Source organism: Schistocerca gregaria, chromosome 2 (genome assembly GCF_023897955.1).
Source record: "Schistocerca gregaria isolate iqSchGreg1 chromosome 2, iqSchGreg1.2, whole genome shotgun sequence".
NCBI classification, from domain to species: Eukaryota; Metazoa; Arthropoda; class Insecta; order Orthoptera; family Acrididae; genus Schistocerca; species Schistocerca gregaria.
This window is the reverse complement of record NC_064921.1, coordinates 89,089,004-89,112,827: the sequence shown is the minus strand read 5'-3', so window position 1 is coordinate 89,112,827 and position 23,824 is coordinate 89,089,004. Positions and strand designations below refer to the sequence as shown.

Here is a 23,824-nt window from a genome sequence, read left to right as displayed (position 1 = left end):
GTATTGCAGAAAATACAGACAAATTTATTCTTACAATAGAATATAACTATTCTCGTCCAAGAGACAGACACAGTGGAAATCAAAGCCTTATTCGGGCTACTTAATCTTGCTGGGATGTACCACGTGAATCGTCTGAATCTCGATGACTTATGGCGGATGGATGACTACCTAATTGTTATGAGTACAAAAGAATTTCAGTTTTTAATGTGATATATTTGTTGTGATGATGTGGAAACAAAGGAGAACGAAGAAAAACTGGCCGCCTAGCTCGTAAAGAATTATTTTTGAAGAATCCGTTGTGAACTGTCAAAAATTCTATTCAGTTGGTGAAAATGTCACAATCGATGAAGAAGGTTGGTGCATTTTCATATGATATATGTCAAAATACCAAGCAAATATGGCATAAAAATTTATGCTTTCCTCGCCTCTCAGCTTTATTTTACATATGATATGGAAACATACACTGGAATTCAACCAGAAGGTCCATTTAGTGTAAGCAATAAACAATCTTATGTGAAAAGGTTAGCAGCACCTATTTTCTACAGTGGGAGAAATATAACAGCCGACAATTGGTTTACAGATTACAACTTGGTAAAGAAATTGGCATTAAAAAAATTTCATACGTTGGCACGTTACGTAAAAATAAGCCTCGGATACTTCCACAATTCAGAGTGACCAGAAAGCGAGAGCCCCACTCCAGTCTGTTTGGTTTTTGCAAAGAGGCAACACTTGTTTCATATGTGCCAAAAAAATAAAATAATGTTTTGTTGATATCCAGCCTTCACAATGATGGAAAAATCGTTGAGGGAACATGTGATCCCAAGAAACCAAAAAATTGTAACTTTTTACAGTCACACAAAAAGCAGGATTTGACACTGTCGACAAACTTTGTCAGTCTTTCAGTATTGCTAGAAACACGAAGCGGTGGCCTCTGGTGGTGTTTTTTTCCAATGATCAATGTTGCTGCCATAAATTCATTTATAACCTGGAAAGGAAACACCAGCAATAATCTCAAGAGAAGAAAATATCTCAGATATCTTTTGAATAGACTTGTGCATGAACATGTAAGAAGTAGAAGTACTGAGGTAACTGGAGACCTACGTACAAAAGCTTTAAATGTGTTGCAAACAGAAGATGAACACCAACTGCAACAAAGAAGAGGTGAAGATCTATCTTAGGATCCTCTGAAGAAAAGATGTAGGCCATGTTTAGTTAGTAAGAAAACGAGAATCCCCCGTTTCAAATGTGAAGTGTGTGGATAGTTTATTTGTTTACAACATTCAAGAAATGTTTGCAATGATTGTATTTCAGCTTGTAAATAATCACCTTTTTCAAATGTAAGATATATAGATGGTATATTTTGTTTACATCATTCAAAAAATATTTGCATTGATTGTATTTCAACTTCTAAATAACTTTAGTATATTGAGAAACCAAAATTTCAAGCATAATCCTGTATAAATTTGACATTTGTACACAGAAAGTAAGTGTCAGTACCTTGACAAGCTGTGGGAAGAAAATGTGTATTTTGAAACATAAGTTTATTTTTAAATATTTTTTTATCTTGCTTTTGTTTTTGCAACCCGTGAATAATACCTAATATTGCTTTTATGATAAAAATTTAATGTTTCAACTTCTAAATAACTTTAGTATATTGAGAAACCAAAATTTCAAGCATAATCCTGTATAAATTTGACATTTGTACACAGAAAGTAAGTGTCAGTACCTTGACAAGCTGTGGGAAGAAAATGTGTATTTTGAAACATAAGTTTATTTTTAAATAATTTTTTTACCTTGCTTTTGTTTTTGCAACCCGTGAATAATACCTAATATTGCTTTTATGATAAAAATTTAATGTTTAAAAAGACATAAAATTTATTAACAACAAGTGGTATGTGCGAGATACGTGCGACCTCCCTTATCCAACTAGAAGACACTCCTATTGGAAGGTTGATTAAGTTTTAAAACTTGCATTCCATTTCATCATTAGGCATGTTCTGAATATATACAAAAAATTAGCTATAAAAATATATTGAATGTGTTGTGACTGAAATATTTGTACAGCTGGGTTAAATTTTTGAATTATGTAGTTCTGCTTTGATCAAGTTTTGCCATATTTGTATTGGTAGTTTTTATTGGCGAAGTTAACACATCAGTACATGTTGAATTAAAGAAGTCTATGTACGAGGGTTGTTTTTTAAGTAAGGGCTGTTTTTATTTTTTAAAAAAGATACAAATACTTTTGTAAAAAACTTTTATTTTCTGATTCTACACACTTTTACCTTTTTTCTACATAGTTGCCTTGTTTATTTAAGCACTTATCATACCGTACAATTAAGTTTTTAATTCCCTCTTCAAAGAATTCGGCTGCCTGCTCCGACAGCCAAGAGTTCACGGCCGCTTTCGCTTCATCGTCGTCATTGAAGCGCTGCCTGCCAATATGGTGTTTCAGGTACCTGAAAAGGTGAAAATCGCTAGGAGCAAGGTCGGGGCTGTATGGTGCATGGTCCAAAACTTCCCAGCCAAAAGAATCAATCAAATCCTGAGTTTTTTGAGAGAGTGAGGCATAGCGTTATCATGCAGGAGCAAAACTCCTTTTGTCAGCATGCCGTGCCTTTTGTTTTGAATTGCTCTGCGGAGCTTCTTTAGAGTTGCACAGTAGGCATCTGAGTTGATTGTTGTTCCTCGTGGCATAAAGTCTCCTAGCAAAACACCCCGCCGGTCCCAGAACACAGTTGTCATAATCTTGCGCTTTGACAGCGTCTGTTTGGCTTTGACATTGATGGGTGAGGTTGTGTGTCGCCATTCCAGTGATTGTCACTTGCTTTCAGGAGTGATATGGGATACCCATGTTTCATCTCCAGTGACAATTTGACTCAACATGTCATCCCCTTCTTCCTCGTAACAAATCAAAAAGTCCAATCAAGTGGCAAATCTCTTTCCTTTGTGGTCCTCTGTGAGGAGTCCGGGTACCCACCGAGAACACAGTTTCTTAAAGGTTAGGTTTTCAGACACAATTTTGTACAAAACCGATCTTGAAACTTGTGGAAATTCCAAAGAAAGAGTGGAAATTGTGAATCTTCTGTCCTCATGAATGTTTATTTCGACTGCAGCCACCAAGTCATCAGTGATCAGAGAGAGCTGGCCTGAGCGTTCTTTGTCATGGAGGTTTTGATGGCCATTTTTAAACTCTCTAACCCATTGACGCACTTTACCTTCACTCACTGCATTCAAGCCATAAACTTCTGTTAACTGACGATGAATTTCTGCAGCTGATAGGCTTCTCGTGGTTAAAAAAGTATCACTGACCGTATCTCACACGCGGCGGCAATTCAATAATCATAAACATTATAAAGTAGCACAGCGATGAATACACGTCAGCTACAGAGCTGTAACTTGCATCAGTGTGAACGGGAAGGATGCCAGCAAGTGGCACAGTGGCTTGTTGCAGCATCCGCGCGAACTACGGGCCTATACACGCGAACGGCCCTTACTTAAAAAACAACCCTCGTAATTTTAGTAAATATTTGGATTGTTTGTTTCAGGAATAAAATATGAAATGTACAGAAGAATTCTATACACTCTTAAGTTTTACTTTTTCCATTGCAGAGTACATATTAGAGTTCTTAAATACACAAATGTTTTTCATTCTTTGAAATTATCGTTGGCAGTATGCATGTGTGGAATTAAAACTAATTGAAACATGCAATCTATTCATACATTTTTAATTTATAGTAGTTTGTGAACTTGTTTTTTATGCAATTTATGACATAACTTTTATGTTTTTTTGTGTGGTTGGTGAACACTTGATGCATACAATTCAGCAGTAAAGTCCAAAGTAGCCAGCAAAATTCCATGATTGCTAGGGCTTCATCTGTTCTATCACAGACTGCATATGACAGGTAATTATTTTAACAATATAATGAAAAGGATAGTTGCTTTTCATCATATAGCAGAGATGCTGAGTCGCAGATAGGCACAACAAAAAGACTGTCACAAAATAACCTTTCGGCCAACCAGGCCTTTGTCAAAAATAGAACACACACACACACACACACACACACACACACACACACAGTTACGCAAGTGCAACTGACACAATCATGATCACAGTGTCTGGCAGCTGTGTGTGTGTGTGTGTGTGTGTGTGTGTGTGTGTGTGTGTGTGTGTGTGTTTGGCAAAGTCTTGTTGGCCAAAAGCTTATTTTGTGAGAGTCTTTTTGTTGTGCCCAGCTGCGACTCAATATCTCCGTTATATGGTGAGTAATCCATAATATAGGTAATTATTTTAATATGATATTTTGCCATTATTTTTTTCGTTTATGGTGTTAATGAATGCTTTATTTATGTAATTTAGCAGTAAAACACAAAATACACAGGAAAATCCCATGGGCTCCAAGGCAGTACCATCACAATCTACATGTGACAGGTAAGTTCAATATTGTTTTACTTGTTGTTGCACGATCATTCAGTTTCATATTGTGACTGAGTTACTGCTGTAACATCAACCTTAAATAGAATAAAAAAACTGTGGAAATGCTATTGTTACAGTTCGTTATACATATCCAAGTGATTCACCATGTTGTTAGTAAGTAAATTCTGAAAAGGAAAACAGGAAGATTAGGGTTTAACATTCTGTTGATGATAATGTTGTTAGTTTTGAAACAGAAGCTCAGACTGGGAAGTGAAATTGGTTGTGAGCTCTCAAAGGAACCATCCTGGCATTTTCCTTAAGCTATTTAGGGAAATCATTGAAACCTAAATGTGGATGGTTAGGTGGGAATTTCAAATAATATCCTCCTGAATATTGATTGATTGATTTTTATTGTTGTAGAGACCTCAGAGATAATCTGAAGCATTACAAAAGTCAAGTGTAGTGCCTTACCACTCTGCTACTGTGCTCAGTGCATAAATTCTAAACAATATTATAAGTGTTCCCTGTAATGACGGGTATGAGGAATGCCCAGTGTTGAAAGAAAAGCTAAGCTGGCATGAGTTATCTCACCTGTTCGGAATGGGTCAACCTTCCTTCAAAGTGTGGCATTACTTGTTATTGTTCTGGGTGTATACGACCAGGGGCAACCGGGAAATCCGGGAAAAACCTGTGAATTTTTTCATCCAGGAGAAAACCGGCAAAAATCCGGGAATTTTTCGGAATTCCGCAAATTTTTCATTGTTTTAGCTTTCTGTTAAATTTTTGTAATTTTGACTGGTAAGAATTGATTCTCCATCAAAAAATTTTACTGTATCCTGCTACTGGAGAATGATACTGCAGCAGTAAAATATGAACGAGAGGGAAAAAAACTTTAGTGGCAAAGAAAATGTGCAATTTACAACAACAAAACAAAAGCATCTGCAACTATCAAAAATATGTAATTCTTCGTAACAATTAACTGCATGCTATGAGCATGACATCACAACTGTTCACATTAGGTTCGTTTGACCAGTTGCAAGCGGGCTGATGAGTGGGCACAGTTGACTCGCGTATGAGTAGTACCTTTTCACGCTTCCCGCTACTTGAAGTGTGGCTGTTAGCTGTATCAGCAGTTGCAGCAAGCAGCCAGATGTAAACGAGAAAAAATTTTCTCGCGCACGCTAGCTGTCAGATTCGCGCATGCGCAGAGTTCTATGAGTTGCAGTGGGGAGGGGGTTAGTCTCCATGTGACCCATGTTTAATTTACGTGATTTGGCTGCTTCTCTCCATTTACAGCTCCTACGTCAAATGAAAACAATACAGATTTCTGTGGCCAGGAGCTATCAAGTGAATTAAAATACATTCACATAATTACGGAGGGTGAAAATATATTATTTGTTTCGGTTTTCTGATTTTATTTTATTTCCAAGTTAATAGCAGTCAAGCATTAATCGCCTTGCAGAACAATGAAGTTATTTTTGCAAGTTTTCTAAAGAAATTTGGCTTTATTAATCTTTCCACTGAGGCAATCATTTTATTTGAAACGAAGTGTTTCATTCCACAGTATTGGCTAGTTCCAACTGTTCACTGAATTTCAAGTGCACGTTATCATATTCTGCCATGTATGGCATTAAGCCATAATAAAGAACCAAAAATGAGAGCATAGAGCATTGGTACTCCAAGAAAATTTACATCCCAAAAACCACACTGAAGAGCTTGATATTAGGTGGGACCTACTTAATTGTGAATTTGGCAAAAACCACTGTGCACTGCAAGCCGAATTGTGCATTTTAGTATGGTTTATGAAATTCCAATGCTCTTGGGAGTATCCTCTGATGCCCTGTATCTTTTATGATGTAATGTAAGCTCTCTTAGTGATTTATACAAACAAACATGCATACTTCCTACACCACTGCAGCTGCGCACGCGCAATAATGCCTGTTTTCTGGCGCTCTCTTGCAACTGGTAAATGGAACCTATTTCTAACAGTCTCTGGATAGTATTGCGAACGGTGGTTCGAAAAGCGTTACTTTCAAAGTAAATTTCTTTTTATGCAGGATGAATTATGTTACGTGTGAGAAAGTGGGATGGATTTCTAAATCACAGAGTGTTTAAAACTGAACAGTTTGAGGACCACCCACTTACAAGAATTTCGTGCCCAAACATTTATGTCATAATTTTAAATTTACTGTCACATTTGCGTGATGTATCTTAAAGTATAATCCACACAAAAAATGATTAATATTGCATGTGATAGCTTAGTTTCTGTTGTAGCTTGTTAATCTTAGAGATCAATATTATATGTGAAAGCTTAGCTTTTCTTGTAGCTATACTATGTACATTAATGTAAACCGTTAAATTTTCCTCTTTGTGTGTTCGCGCTACGTAACCAGTGATCTTGCTATTGGCTTGCTATAACACATGTTCTATGCTCTGAATATCTGCTGTCATCGGCTGCCGAGATCACATGAGATATGATTGGCTTACAAATGGACATCACAACCTCGGTTTCAATGCTCCGGAAACTAACGCGCTGTGTTTGGTGCAATTCGATTTTATACTTTCATGATATGAAAATATGCAGTGCATATGTTGATGCAAATCAAAGGTCTTTCCAAAACTTATCTCCTTTTTTTCATTAGAAGTCTTTCCAAAACTTATCTCTCTCGTCTTTTCTCTATTTTTTTTCCAGGAAGTATTATGCGAGTGTATAAAACGTTAACCATTCAAAGTAGTGATAAGTTTTACAGTACCGAGGGAAAATCTACGTAAAACCTACTGTCACTTAGCATGGGAAAAGTGTATTTTCACCTGGGAAAAAGCATATTTTTTAAACGGGATATCTGGGAAAAATCCAGGAATTTTTTGTTTCCTTGTCCGTGTATACACCCTGTTGTTCTAACGTGTGGTGGATGATGGAGCCCAGTAGGGAAATAGCAGTTAGGATGGGAAGGAAATCCTTCATGGACTTGTTTTGGGTGGGGGAACTGGTTTCAGATGAAGAAGTGGCTGTAGCAGCTGTTCAAACCACTGGTTGTAAGTTATGACTTATGTCAGCAGAAAGGGAAATTTGGAATGCAATGTCTCATTCATGACAAGATCATTAGGAGAAAGGAAGAAAAAGAAGATTAGGTGTTAACACTCAACCGACAGCGAGGTCATTCAAGTCAGAGCACATTTTTTATTATTTTCCTGTTTTTGCATAGGTTTAGATGGCTGAAGAGTGTAGTGTGCAACTTTCAGTCTGATAATAATTTTATCTATCTTTGTTCTCTCTTGGACTGCTTCTCTGACTTTGTTCTTATTGTGTCACCATAGCACTATGAATAACTTGCAATATTACTTTTGAGTGAAGAGTTCATATATTCTTTTCATTGACACATGCATGAACTGTATTCCTTGACCACCGTCAACATTCCATCTTGAATAAAGTAATCTGACAAAAGTTCTTTGCTAATATAAACATGCTTTGGAAGTCTGTGCATCTTCAGGGTAGGTCTTCGACCCAAAGAATATGTATATGTGCATCTGGATAGATATTTCTTCTTGAAATATCTCTGTGATCCCTGTCCGATAGTGAAGAAGCACTTCGTCTTTTGATGTAGCTCACCAAGTGTAAAATAAAAATAAAATCCCTGCACAATATCTTTACCTTCACATTTGGCATCTTATTTTATAATTTCTAGTTGCTAGTATCATTTGAGTAAGAAGGCATAATGATACACACCAGTTCTCTAGAGTGGTATGTATCACCGCAAGGGATGAAGACTTATAGCCTTGTTAGTGAGGTAAAAGCACAATACATGGTTTATAATATCGCCCTACTGATAAGTGATCGTGGTCCTCTGCTTTGGATTGAGGTTAAAGGCCTAAGTCAGAGCCTTTGTTGATACTGTGACATTCTTGGAACCAGACTTCTTGACTCACACTATCAGGTAGAAGACTACAGTTACCAATATAGGTCAGCCATGCTCTACATTTTTGGAAACAGCTGCTTAGATGGGGCATATTGTAGGTTACAGAAACACCCGTCAGAAAACCAAATTGTGAGTTATGAGTAGTGCACAGGTAACATGTAGTGGTTAAGGTAGGTAACATTTGTTATTGCTATCGGAACAAAAAAGTTGAACCTAGCAATTGGTAACTGAAGAATACATGATAAGGTCCCACAATTACCCTAAATGTACTCATTAAGGTATCAACATATGCACTGTACTTTTAAGAGAAAGTACTCTGAAATCAGAAATAAATACAGTAGAACCAGGAACTAAAACTGTTTTTAAGGAAATCCTGATTTTAACAAATATTTCGGTTGGTCCTGGTGGAACTCCCATAAGAACAATGTTATTTAATGAACCGTGCTTTAAGAAAACATCCGCTTTTAAGGAACAACCATTAAAAATTCTACTAATTAAAATTCAGTTTCTACACAGTTCCTAGTATGTCCGAGTGAGTTTCGGATTTCTTTCAGTTTCAGATGTTATTTCTGTCGTGTGATGGCAGTATATTACAGTAATCTACACCCTGTTTGTCTTTCTGATTGTCTGTCCACATCTTGTCCTACATTTTCCCATTTGCCTTCGTTACATATATACTTCACCCATTCCAACCCACGTGATGGCACATGACTTTTGTGACACGCTGTAGCACTGGTCGCAGCTGGTATGACTGTGCTGCATGCTGTTCTACATAACATCCATCCAGTGGATCACAGTGATGAACACCTTCCAACAACCAACTAGTGCAAGTAACCTCCGAATCGACCCATCCATTCCCACACATTCCTCCCGTCAGAATTTTATGTCTTTCTTTCTTTTTCCCCTGCATGTGTCGGTAACTTAACATGTGGTTTAAATATTTTAATGCCACAAAACCATCCTATTGCCCCCAGCACAGTTTCTTCTATCCTTTTTTACCCTCAACGAATTCAGACTACATTGTTGAGAAATTAAAAATTTTTCTGGCAAATTAAATGTTCGAAGAGACTTGGGGATTGTGGCTAGTCATTGTAAACTTCACTCCACGATATTTTGACTGGACACCTACCAGTCATCTTCAGGTGAGCCATCAGAGACTGTTGAAGACATTTTCCACTCTGCCTTGTATAGCATGCTGAGAGCATTGCCGCATATGTGTCAGAGTCACATTGACAGAAGGACCACACTGCCCAGTGGAAGGATTCTCGCTGGTGGAATTGCAAGATCAGCTGTCTTTGCCATTTAGGTGAAAGATTCAATTTTGCTGTACATGTAGTGCACTACCTCTGATAAATTTTGTGAGTGGTGTTGATGAAGCTGTACAAAGCCTTCCTGTAGATTCTACCAAACAAATAAGAAGGGAAACTTGCCATGCTCTTTTGAAAGCTCCTCCTCAATGCAGTAATATAATTTATGAAGAAAGGGCTGCACTATGAAATCTGCGAGAGGATCAGGACATAGTGGTGCTGAAGGCTTCAGAGGTATCTCAAATATTTTGTTACCTTGCAGTTTGTATTTGGGGAAGATGTATGGCCTACTTAGTGATACTGTGTACTATGGGAAGATTGATCATGGCCCTACAGCATGAAGACTGATCATGACCCTATAGCATGAAGATGATCGTTATTTTACAGCATGTGTGCAACAGAAGTGGTGTAGACTCCTGGATTCTTCCTCATTACCTCCAGAGACCATCAAGTGGTTAAGACCACATGGCTGTATACCACAGAGACTGTATGGTCTTCCTAAAGTGCACAAAGACCACCTTCCTTTACAGCCTATAGGAAGTAATATTCATGCCCCAGCGTATGATTTAGGCAAACACCTTGCTTTCATATTTTATACTGAACCAAGAAGATTTTGGATAGACTCACAGCATCACCATGGGCAACCCCATGGAGGATTTTAAGGAAAGAGCACATGAATCAGCAGTTCTTAAACCTACCGTTTTTTGAAGTTACGTGGTCGATACTTTCACAGTGAGGCCTTACAATACTTTCATTGTATGGGCCCAGGGATAATCTAAGTTAATGGCGTTTTTCCATCATTTTAACTCCATTCATGAGAACATTCAATTTACTATGGAATTAGAGAAAGATGGTTGTTTCTCATTCCTGGATGTTTTGATTACAGAGAAGAGTGATGTCTCTCTGGGAAATTCTGTTTATCATAAGCCCACTCACACTGAACTGTACTTGCACTCTTCAGATTACCATCGCCCATCTCAAACCATGAGTGTGCTTAAAACCTGTTCTGGCATAACGATAAGCACCAGCACGAAGATGAAGAATGCAAGAGCAGAGAAGGCTGTGAGACAACATCAACCAATAGTTCGCTGACTAGGACCGCACCATGACAGGAGCAGCCTCTAGCCAAAGAGAATATAAGCGCTGCTCCTGTCAACCTTGGCAGGACAGTAGAAGATGGACACTAGTAGACTTGGACTAGAAGAGAGCACTAAAAGAGCTGTTACTTGTGACTTTGCATGTCACCAATAGCTCACGATATGACATAGTAAATCAAAGTTAAGTATTGTCAGACTACTTTATTCTCAGAAAAACCATTAATATGATTTACTTGATGTTGTGTACATAGTTCTGCGTAGTCAGTACATACACAACTTTCCCACTAGAGCGCGCCCCGCTAAGCACAACACAGGAGCAGCGCTCCTCTGTCTCCGCACTACGAGATGGCACTGCCTTAGAGACGGACCAAATTCTGCTTCTGCCGATCCGCATATTAATATATAATGCAGCCAATGAGATTGCTTCTAACGTAGAACCTTTTCTCCTTGCGGATCACACTCACGCAGTGATACCTGTACGTGCGAGGTATTATAACGAGTGTACAGACCTCCGATTAGTCAGTCTGCATTGGTCTGTACCAGTCTATAGTCAAGTTTCAGTCTGCACCTAATACGATTATCATATTCCTGTACATAGCCATGAAGATAAATGAATAGACACTTTGTCAAGTATCAGAGATATTTGTGAGAATAAGATTAACGTACCAAGACCAAAGGAACTTCCGATTGTCAATTGTAAATAGCATCCAGAGTCAAGTTAAGTAAGGTTTATGATTTTTATTATTTTAATAAATGTGTGTGAAAATTAATCAAGTTCTGTTTAAAGTTGGTCACCATCAATCTGCTACTCTAACCGTGCAAGTGGCATTTCTATTGTCTGACCTAACGGCAGAAGATAATCACGCCACGATAAGACCACGAGACATATTGCTGACACTCGCCTACTTCGTTAGAGCGACAAGTCAAATAATCTGATGGTGTGTGTACCGAAGGTCTTGGCATTATGGACACCACACTTGAGTTGTTGTATAGCTATCCGAGAAAGCAGCATCCTTTAGGTACCCTATAAGAGACGAGTAGACAGGATCCCACAAAACCCTTGTACACAGAGCTCATACAGCGTCAGATACAGATAGTTTGCCTAAAGAGCTTGCACATCTAAGGACAGTGTTCAGAGAGAATGGATACTCAACCTGGCAAATTAACAGAACATTCTCAGCTAAAATCAAGAACCGAGAAGTGGATAAAGATGAGAATGTACCAGCAAAGTTGGAAATATTTCCTTCAAAGTAGCAAGAATCCTTAGTAATTTTTGGGTGAAAGTGATTTTCCACCCACCATCTTAAGATTTTGGACCTGTTGAGATCATTGAATGATAATTTGTTATTTCGGAAGTCGGGAATTTACAAAATACCTTGCCAGTGTGGTATGTCCTATATAGACAAATAACACGCGTGGTGGATGAACATTGCACAGAACACAAACATTACAGTTGCTCCTCTGCAACCCAGCAAGTCCACAATTGTAGAACATTATATCTCCAACAGACATTCAGTGGAGTATGACAAAACATAAATTTTGGCTGTTGAAATACACATCATGGAAAATCTAATGAATCCTGTCCATGGCTACCAGCTGGAAAATGCATGGAATCCCATTATCTCCTTAGATTTGCTCCGAACAAAACTGCTTGAATACTGCTCACTGGTGTGTGATCCATACCAGATAGGGTTGATAGAAGAGAGAGAGAAGATCCAACGGAGAGCAGTGCGCTTTGTTACAGGATCATTTAGTAAACGCGAAAGCGTTACGGAGATGATAGATAAACTCCAGTGGAAGACTCTGCAGGAGAGACGCTCAGTAGCTCAGTACAGGCTTTTGTTAAAGTTTCGAGAACATACCTTCACCGAAGACTGAAGCAGGGCCATTCCGTGCCAAGTGGTCTAATATCGAGAAATGTTCCCACATTACCATCATGGATTTTGATGAAATTATGTATGAACATTCACACATGTTCTCAATGAACCCTGGTAAACTTTCAGTTTCAAAAATTCAATACTTTCGGAGATATAGTCACTTGTTTAAGACCATAGCACAGCTTTCTATAGTGTGTCCTTGAATTTTCAGCAACTTTGAATTGAGATATCTTTGTAAGTATTTGCATGAAAGAAACAAAACTTGGCCATCTTGTACAACTTTTAGAGCTCTGTAAATTAAAATATTAAGAAAAGGATTTCTGAGCAATTTTCATATAGATAATTTGAAGCAAACTAATTAATGGAAAATCTCATATAAAGATGTGAAAGAATTACTAACAAAGAGATAGAGGGGCTGGCTAGTACTTACCTCAGCTCAGTACAGCCGATAGAAACACAAAAAACAAACGAAAATTTAAGTTCCTAACTTTCGGAATAAATGTTCCTTCATCAGGGAGGAGAGAGGGAAAGAAAGGGAAGAAGGGAAAGTGGATTTAGTTACTCACAACCCAGGTTATGAAGCAACAGGGAAAGGAAAACAGGAAGGGTAGCAAGGATGGAGGCATGGTTGTCAGAGGGAAGCCAAAGATATTCTACTGTAGGTACTGTGCCAGCTTCAAAACAAAGAGGATGCATACAGAAGTAAAGAGGTGTATAGTATAAAGATGTAGGATGAAAAGATGCATGAATGGCTAAAGAGGAAAGGAAAAGAGGAGAAGACTGAAAAGTAAATGGGAGTGAGGTTGTTTAACGTAGGTTCAGTCCAGGGGGATGGCGGGATGAAAGGATGTGCTGGAGTGCAAGTTCCCATCTCCACAGTTCAGAGGGACTGGTGTTGGGTGGGAGAAGCCAAATGGCACATACGATGTAGCAGGTACCTAGGTCCCTAGAATTATGCTGGAGGGCATGCTCCGCTACTGGGTAGTGGACATCTCCTAGGCGGATAGTTCGTCTGTGTCCGTTCATGCGCTCAGCCAGTTTAGTTGTTGTCATACCAATGTAAAAGGCTGTGCAGTGCAGGCATGTCAGCTGATAAATGACATGTGTAGTTTCACACGTGGCCCTGCCTTGAATTGTGTATGTTTTACCAGTAGCGGGGCTGGAGTAGGTGGTTGTTGGGGGGATGCATGGGGCAGGTTTTGTAGCGGGGTCGGTTACAGGGGTAGGAACCGCTGGGTAGAGAAGGTAGTCTGGGAATATTGTAGGGTTTAACAAGGATGTTACGGAGGTTAGGGGGACGACGAAAGGCAACTCTGGGTGGTGTGGGGAGAATTTTGTCAAGGGATGATATCATTTCAGGGGTTGACTTGAGAAAGTCATATCCCTGGCGGAGTAATTTATTGATGTATTCGAGGCCAGGATAATATTGGGTGACAAGGGGGATGCTTCTGTGTGGTCTGATGGTAGGAAAATTGTTGTTGGATGGGGAGGGATGTATTGCTCGGGAGATCTGTTTGTGGACAAGGTCTGCAGGATAGTTGCGGGATTGTCCACAAACAGATCTCCCGAGCAATACATCCCTCCCCATCCAACAACAATACCTAGGTGTTGTAACCTGTGAATTTGTGTCTTAACGTTATTAGGAAAACATGTGAAATTGGTTGGTTAAACATGTAAGAGTTTAATTTTGTATTTAATCACACTTAAATGTAGCCTACTACCTTGGTAAATACGTAACCACTAGTTTCATAGAGAAAATTCACGAGATTCACTGTTTATAGAAAATATAATGGCAACCATTACTGTAACAATCAGATTGTTTCATTATTGTGAGCCTTGTTTTGAACAATCAGTATTTCAGTGGTGTGTTGGCAGCATAGTGAGTGGGTTCTCTTGACTTAGTGTGGCTTGTTAAGTGATTCATAAGACCATCAAAGTTTGTAATCTAATTTACAAAAAATTGTTTTGATTGTGTCTTTTATAGCATATACCTCTTATTAGATTTTTTCACTGGTATTATACATTGTGTATAATTTCATTCAGTAGCAATTTGTCTAAAAATTAAGCAGATTATAATTTGCACTTAAGAGGCCAAATACATTATTTAGTTACTGATTAGAGATGGATGCAGAAGGGAACAGCATACCTTCCTGCTCAATTGGGCAAGGAGATAGTTGAACAAAGTGTCATGTCACTTTCTTTGCCAAAAAAGCTGCTTTAAAATGGTTTGCGGATTTTAGTGATGAGGAAAAAGAGTTGTTGGTCCAACATTCTGAAGCAAAGCTGAACAATACCTCTCAAGTTTGCCTACACCATGAAGCCCTGTTATTGACACACTATGAGGGGTTACAAAAAAAATGCTTCAATCCCTTTGGGAAGATGAATCATAATGTTAAGGCTAGAATTCGCACTCTTGATACTGAAACAGCTAGTAAGGCTTCTGATATGTTGAAGAATTTGTCCGGCTTGCAGGACTACCTTAAATAAACACCTGGACGAAGTTTTATCAGCCTCATGATCACATTCGGATGAGGACTTTACACCAAAAGAAGAATTAAATAGTAGCTTATTGTCTATCAGTATTTCACCCCTGAAGAGAACAGTAAGCTAGAGAGATAAGCCCCAATATGTGAAGAAGAAAATTCAAAAGGCTCAAAATGTGATTAAAAACAGAATTGTAAATGCAATTGGAGTAAACCGACAAACTGAAGATGCTAGTGAAATTAAGGAATGTGGAAACTGTTCCGGCTATGCACATTTGCTGAATTGAAAGCCAAGATGCAGAATGCAATTCATAAAGAACAGATGCAAATTTTAACCTTGGCACCTGTAAGCTGGACAGTCAGACAAACAGCAGCTCAGTTCGGCGTGTCCGAAAGAATGGTGAAGAATGATCGGAAGCTTAAGGCAGAGAAGGGCATTCTGGCACTTCACGAAAATAGGCAAAGCAGGAAATTACCAGCAAAAGTTGCTAGTAGAGTGCGAAATTTTTTTGAAGATGATGAGTATAGTAGGGTGTGCCCTGGTAAAAAGATAGTATTTCAGTTAGATTTTTAGATAGAAAGAGATACATGCAGAAAAGATTGTTACTTTGCAATTTATGGGAAATGTATGTTATCTATAAGAAAATAAATGGTATAGAAATAGGGTTCTCAAAGTTTGTGAACTTAGACCCAAATGGTGTGTAACAGTAAGATCAGCTGGAATGCATGCAGTTTGCGTCCGTGCAATTCACCAAAATTTTAAGCTTATGCTTAGCGGAGCTGATATATGTGAAAATTATAAGGAGATTCTCTGCAAGGCAGTTTGCAGTTTGAACTCTAAACAGTGCATGCTACATCGCTGTGAAAGGTGTCCTGGGCCCGAAGCTATGGCACCTGAAATTGCCAGCTATTTCCTAGATCTTGAGCCACAGGAAGTTATTGTGTTTAACCAATGGATACATACCAATCGGGCCACATTGGACATGAAGCAAATGGTAGTGGATGAATTTATTGAAGATGTAAAAAATAAAATATGGAGTCTGTCATGCCATCATTACATTGCCAAGCATCAAAGCTTGCATCTTAAAGGCCTTAAATGTCATCTGAAAGACAAAGAGCTTGTTGTCGTAATGGATTTTGCAGAACTTTATTCTTTTATCATTCAGCAATGCTGTGCAAGGCTTTCACAGGGACAATAGTCAAGCAACAATTCATCCATTTGTTATCTACTTCCGTCAAAATGAGAAAGTAGAATCTTTAAGTTTTTCCATTATCAGTGATTGTTTGCGGCATGACACTATTACAGTTCACATTTTTATCAAGGAGCTCTTCAAATATATAAAAGCACGGTTTGCACCGATATCTCACATTCATTATTTCAGTGATGGCTCCAGAGCTCAATATAAAAATTTCAAGTATTTCCTAAATTTTTGCTATCATAAAGAGTGATTTTGGAATGACAGCCGAATGGAATTTTTTTGCTACTAGTCACGGGAAATCACCTTGTGATGGGATTGGAGGTACAACAAAGCGGTTAGCAGCAGGAGCAAGCTTGCAACGGATACTTAATGGACAAATTCTTACTCCCCTAGATCTGTTTCACTTCTGCTCTGAAAGTATTAATGGAATTAAATTTGTTTTCGTCAGTAAAGATGAAATTGAAAAAAAATACTGTGTCAAAAGAAGAGAGGTTTAAACTTGGACAAACTGTAGAAGGCACTAGAGAAAATCATCACTTTTTGCCTATTGATTAAACAACAATTCTGGTCAGCAGAGTTTCAAATGATTGTTCATCTTTTCTAGCTAAAATGGGTCACAGTAATGAAGGAGGCATATTAATGTCTGCTCTTCAACTAGGACAATATGTTGCATGCATCTATGAAAACGTGTGGTGGATTGGGAATATATGAGAGACCTCCACAGAGCAAAGGGATGCATTAATAAACTTGATGCACCCACATGGTCTAGCAATTCATTTTATTGGCCACCAAGAAGTGACAAGTGCTGGGTTTCGGAACACCACATTATTGCAGTTATTCCAGCTCCATCAGTAAATTCGTCTGGCCGGCAATACACCATTCCTCTTTATATTCATCAGAAAATTAATGTAGCATATGAAGAGTGCCTTCTAATTTTACACAGGGCACTTAAATAATTTTACTATCAGGCTTGGGAACATGTGTAAAGAAACCCTTATCAGGCTTGGGATCCTGTGGTAAAGAAACCCACCCGTGGCTGCTGTTGCTAAGCTATCGGGCGTGGTCCCTATGGCAATGCTGGTTTTCTCAGGTGAAATGAAACTAGCAGTGGTTAAGCCACCATGGACCACAGCAACTCATTTATACACTTCTTTTCCATCAGTAAGCTGATTTGTTCATTAAACAGGCAACTAATAATTAGATGATTATGCAAATAAATTTTACGATTTACATTCATTCTTAATAATAAGTGTGTGTGTGTGTGTGTGTGTGTGTGTGTGTGTGTGTGTGTGTGTGTGTGTGTGTGTAAGAGAGAGAGAGAGAGAGAGAGAGAGAGTGAGGGGGGGGGGGGGGTGGAGATGACAATTAAGAAATAACATTGTTTCTATTTTTATTCGTTTGCTACTCGGACTTAAGCTAGGTCCTATTCATCAGGACCTCTTATTTCACTTATCCCAGACATTAATAAACATGTATAAGGCAAAATAAAAGATTTCAGGTATAATTTGAGTGCCAGAAAAATGTGTTCAAACTTCCAGTGCGATTCTTTGCTGATGCTACTTTTTAGGGCCTTATATGCTTGCATTGCAAAACCATATCCACTTGTCTAGATAGTTTAGAATATGCTCTTTCTAATGACCATAGTTTTGAAAAATTTGACTAAAAATACCCATTTTTAGCACTTTTTGAAAAATCGTCAACTTTACCCTAGATTTATGAAATAATGAAAAGCAGTAGGAGAATGAAATTTTATATTCTAAGACCTTGTATTGGTGAGTTATGGTGTGCAAATTTTCGTGTACATCCCACAATTACTTTTGGAGATATAAAAAACTAAAGTTCGCATTTTTTTAAACAGCTATTTTTTCACCCAACTTTGCTTCAAATTATCTATATGAAAATTGCTCAGAAATCCTTTTCGTAATATTTTAATTCAAAGAGCTCTAAAAGTTGTATAAGATGGCCAAGGTTTGTTTCTTTCATGCAAATACTTACAGAGATATCTCATCTCAAAGTTGCTGAAAAATCAAGGACGCACTATAGAAAGCTGTGCTATGATCTTAAACAAGTGACTGTATCTCCGAAAGTATTGAATTTCTGAAACCGAAACTTTACCAGTGTTAATTGAGAACATGTATGAATGTTCATACAAACTTTCATCAAAATCCATGAAGGTCATGTGGGAGCCTCTAGACCACTTGGCATGGAATGACCCAGCAGTATATTGCTCCCTTCTATATATATCTCAAGGTACCCTCTGTCACACACTGTCAGGTGGCTTGCGGCGTATGGATGTGGATGTAGATGTAATGTAGAACAAAGATGCCAGAATACTCCGATGACTGCAATGAGTGACAGCGCCAAAGACAGCTGATCTTTGCAGTTTCGACAGCAAGAGATCTGCTGCCAGGTAGTGTGGTCCTTGTGTTTCCACGACTCTGACCCATGTGTGACAATACTCTCAGTGTGTCATACAACACAGAGCAGAGAACATCTTCGTCAGTCTTCAATGGTTCATCGGAAAATGACTGGCAGGTGTCCAGTCAGAATATCCTGGAGTGACTCTACGACAACTGGCTGCAATCTGAAATCTCTTCTAACATTCAGGCTATTATTATCCAGTTCTCGTTTTTCAATCTGCCATTTCCCATGTCCTAACATCCTCTCTACCCCAGTGAACTGCTGCTCCATCTTTGTGCACCTGTTACTATAAAGCTGTTGACACCATGGAGTCCCCATCAGTGGCCTAATGTTAAAAATACTCTTCTCTGATCCCACCCCTCCTTTCACAATGACCCTTGTCTTTTAAGATTCCACCAGTCCCTATCCCTCACAAACTTGTTCCTGCAAAAACACCTCTCAATGCCACAGACATCCCAGAACAACCTCAATTCCTTCCACAAGATACTGTTATTGTGCAATCCTCACCACATGTGCAACACCTCTAAAATTGTCAACCCCTCGTAGCACCCAGACCCTGCCTAGCTGATCTCTTCACTTTATCACATCCTCCGCATTTCCCTTCTAACACCCCAAATACCCAAGCACAAGCAAATCCAAAACACTGTTTGCCCTCTCCACCAAAAACCATAGCTCCACAGAAGTTCCAGTCCTATCCAAATGCCTAACCTTTAGTGCTACTCCCAAATTTAACCATTTGGGACTTGTCAAAGGCCTGCTCTCCTTCTCCTGATCTCTAAGGTGGAAACACTTCTTTGCCACAAATTCCTTCAACCAAAGCCAACTTAATCCCAACAATGAACATTGCCTTTGCGAGTTCATTCCACCTTCTGTCTCTGCCAGTTCATACCGCCATCCAATTGAGACTGCCCTCCTAACCACTCCCTACTCAGCTGCCAGGAATTCCTTATGTCCAACTTGTCCTCATCATCCTTCCCCAGATTCCTTCTTAAAAACACTTAACCCTTTGGCAGAAGAAAAGAAGCCACACATAACCTGAAAACAGATCCAGACCTAATCATCCTTTTGCTGACAAAGACACCACAACAGTGACACCTCCATCATCAAGTACTGCCAAAGTAATCGCTTCCCAGAAATCCAGCATAACCTCCAATCTCTCCTGAAATCAGTAGACCCTTCCCAGGGTGCCTATTCTGTATCTTTCTGCCATTGTGCCGATCATTTCGGTATTCACGAACACGGAACGGTCTAGTACTCGAATTAGAGCCCCTGCATTATTCAGTATGCATTTCGGAAGCAGTACTATTCAGGTCTAGAGAACCAAAGCGCTGTTGTCAGTTCGCCTCGTGCAAGCCAATCAAAAGCAAGCAGCCGCAGATCTGCGCATGCACACTTTAGCGCGCACAGTGCCATGAACACAAAGTGGCTAGCAGATGACACAGGCACGCTATTCTTCGAAGTATTGAAAATTGTGTTTACGTTGCCATAATAGCATAACGTATGATACCGCATTCCATCAAATTGACGTGCCTGCCTTCATCGCTCTTGCCTCCTCCTTAACAGTATCAGGTGCAGTATATCCATTTCCATGATTCTCAACTGAAGTGCGTAGAAATTTTTACAGTTTCTCTGGCCGCATGTTTCCATTCATGCATGATAACGATAGGGTATTTGACTGTATTCTGCAGATTTCGTAAATGCGACATTATGTCATCTTATTGTCATTCACACTGACATCATGTTTTGGATTTTACATTTCAGAAAATGAATTAGGAATAGTGTGTAGTACCACATTGTACTGATACATGTATAAAAACACCCGAAAAATTGATTCTCAGAGTTTCAAAGAATAAGAAGATAAACAGAATGTGGTTATAACTCACTCCTAGAGATCCAAATGATTAAGTAGCCCACTTCCCTATATGATACGTCAATGGTTTAGGTCTTAAAAACAAAATAGAAAAAACGCATTTTCGAGAGCTCCTGCAGTTCATCGAAGTTTATAAAGTTCATCTCATGAATGAAAATGTTTCGTATACGGTGCTACGGTCTAAAAATATTACAGCGGAGATGTTTCATCTCTTGTCTACTGTTGTTGAGGATTCTATCACAGGTAAACACTTGTGACAAGCAAGATTATGAAGATGACTACTGCTAGTTACATTCCCAGTAATTTAAATTGTACTCTTAGGTTCCTGTCTGACTGCATATTCAAAAATTGTTACATATTCAGAAAAAATGTTGAATTATTTCTGACAAGAAAAAATGTAAAGGTCACTGTTGGTTGTTTCACTCACAGCAATTTCGTTTTTTAAACACATAGAAATCACGAAATAATTGCTGAGGAAGTGCACTCTTACATGTAAGTAATAACGAATATTGCAGAAAAATCTTAAGCTACACGAATAACAATGTCTTAGAACGTGTTGCGTATATGAAGAGGGAAACAATTTTTTTTTTTGCATCCACCCGTGTGCGAACCCATGTTCTTTCATATCGCATTCCCACACACTAACCACTTCGCCATGTCAAACAACAGAAACCTAGTGCTCAATTCTTGTACTATTGCGTAGAGGAACGTAGGCTGACTTTGTTAGCAAACAGTGGTGCGTAAGTCATAAATGCATGATAGTTTGGAAGGTTTCCAATATCAGGCTTCACATAATTGCTTTCCATTGTTACTTGAAAGTTGTAAACACATTTCAATAATTACTAACGAAACTATTTGTGGGAAAAAATACACAAAGTCACTAGTAATGTCAGTTCACACTCATGTAATATATGTAAGCAGAGGCAATGTCTGGATTTTTAATGATATTTAAACTCATATTTGCATAAAAGTAACATGTATTTTGAGAGAATATTGATCAAAAACGTTTTTTCTTGGCTGTAATCTTTCACAGTACCAACCTAACCTAACCATATTTCTAACAGAGGAAAATAGTCTTTCCAACCTGATGCGTCCTCTGGTGATTCTTTAGTAACACAATCACTAAAGCCAAAGCTAAAATTGCTAAATATGTTTAAAATAACAAATTATAGGTGTACATATACCACAGCCCACCGATCGACAGGGCCACACTGAAATCGAAAACCTTTCGGTACAATTGTCATAAAACCGGTGGATGGACTATTCGGTAACAGGTCTCAAAAGCTTTCAGAATAGGATATTTCGATAAAGAACGAAAAATGACATCACTACCGAGACGAACCTATTGCACTGATCGGTATGAATGATACAGAATATGGCCCCAGAGCCACTCACCAGAGTCCATCTCCCTCTTCACTCCTACAACACCTCGCACACCCACCTTCTACATGCTCTCCAAAATTCACAAACCCAACAAGCCTGGATACCCCAATGTAGCTGGCATGCCACAGACTACTAATGATTTCACATGCTCAACCAAGGTTTCATATGTCATATGCTCCAGTAAGTTCTTCAAAGTTACCACACAAAGTTAAAAAATTTGCGCAGTACACACATAAACAAACCTGTTTAGGTTAGTGTGGAACTACCCACGGAGGTTGAAGTGCATAAAATTTTGATTTTCTAATATGTGAAGTTGTATAGTTGCTCTTATAAATTGCAAAAGTTTCTTTAATACTGCGAGTCATGTACCTCTTCACTTTCCCAACTTTTTGACCTTTTAACTGTTACAGTTATAGTGTCTTTTTTATTGGCAGTCTGGTGAGAACAGTCCCATTTATCTACCAGATAAAATACCTGCATTATTTCAATTTGAGCTGCTTCTACAGGATGACCTCATCTTTCTTGATTTGTCTACCATATACTTTGATACTGATGGAACGTGGTTCAGAATTGATTTCTTTGAAAATGTCTCTGGAATAATAATTAAAATGTGTACCTTTTCACCATAGGAGGGCACCACCGCTCATCACGTGTTGTCAACAGTAAAACTATCTCTGGCTGGCGTCATTACTCTCGATCGAAGGTAATCGATTGTTACATCTTTGGTACAAAGTCGATCGCCATATCTTATCTAACTTCAAGCCTTCTTCTTTCCTGTTAAAATTATTGTGGTGTTTAAAAATCTCTACAGCCTTTCTATACATATGTGCATAATAATGCGATGTCTTAGCTAGCACGCTCGTCTCACTAAATTTTATTTCATGGTCGCCCGTTTCAAAAACATGTTCTGCTACAGCCGATTTTGGAACCACAAAAAGAAGTATCAATACTAGCCTAACTGAACACAAAAGGAACTGTCGACTGGGACACACGGTCAAATCGGCTGTAGCGGAACATGTTTTTGAAACGGGTGACCATGAAATAAAATTTAGTGAGACAAGCGTGCTAGCTAAGACATTGCATTATTATGCACATATGTATAGAAAGGCTGTAGAGATTTTTGAACACCACAATAATTTTAACAGGAAAGAAGAAGGCTTGAAGTTAGATAAGATATGGCGATCGACTTTGTACCAAAGATTTAACAATCGATTACCTTCGATCGAGAGTAATGACGCCAGCCAGAGATAGTTTTACTGTTGACAACATGTGATGAGTGGTGGTGCCCTCTACGCGCTCTATATAAACTGGACCTCCACGGCCTAGCAGCCAGTCGTAGACTCACCTCAGATGGTGTTGCCTGCAGCTGGCAACGAAACGTCAGGGAGAAGTATTTCTACTATTGGACTACGGCCTCTTAGTTCGGAAGTTTTTATTACTGAAGAGTGCTTTGGTTCATTTTCTTCTAAAGATGGAGTTTCTACTATGAAGAGTGTGATCAGTTTTGCTGTAGTGTATTCATCCATAGCTTTAGTAATTTGTCTGCGCTTTCTTCATGCATAAGAGCTTATGGCTCAACTGCACTGACATGGTTTCTTAACAGGATTAACACCTACCTCTGTAGTTGATTGATTGAGGGTATTTAATTCTTCCTCTACTGATGCAAAATCTGCATCATCTGCACCATGGGATACTATCATTGTCGTTATTCTGTCAAAACATTTAGAACACAAAAAGTCATCATTGGAAACATATTCACTTTGAAAGAGAGTCTTCAAATGAGAACACTTGTTCCCAACCTGAACAATGTCTGTTTTTCATTTGTCTTATATATCACTCTTTTTATGGATATTCAA

General features: G+C 38.6%; 1 protein-coding gene across 50 annotated transcripts in view; it reads left to right on the top strand.

Moving 5' to 3' along the window:
* The window catches only part of LOC126336387 (uncharacterized), a 258,002-nt gene that overhangs the window by 43,837 nt on the left and 190,341 nt on the right, over positions 1-23,824 (top strand). For 28 of the 50 annotated variants that reach the window (XM_050000060.1, XM_050000051.1, XM_050000047.1 and 25 more), the window contains 2 exons: positions 3,828-3,902; positions 4,358-4,429. The exons of 1 other annotated variant lie outside the window; for it this stretch is intronic. In XM_050000060.1, coding sequence (XP_049856017.1) covers positions 3,828-3,902; positions 4,358-4,429 — 147 coding nt within the window. Of the gene's footprint in view, positions 1-3,824; positions 3,903-4,357; positions 4,430-23,824 lie in introns of all 50 variants that reach the window. 21 more of the 50 variants (XM_050000052.1, XM_050000040.1, XM_050000058.1 and 18 more) reach the window with 2 other exon arrangements.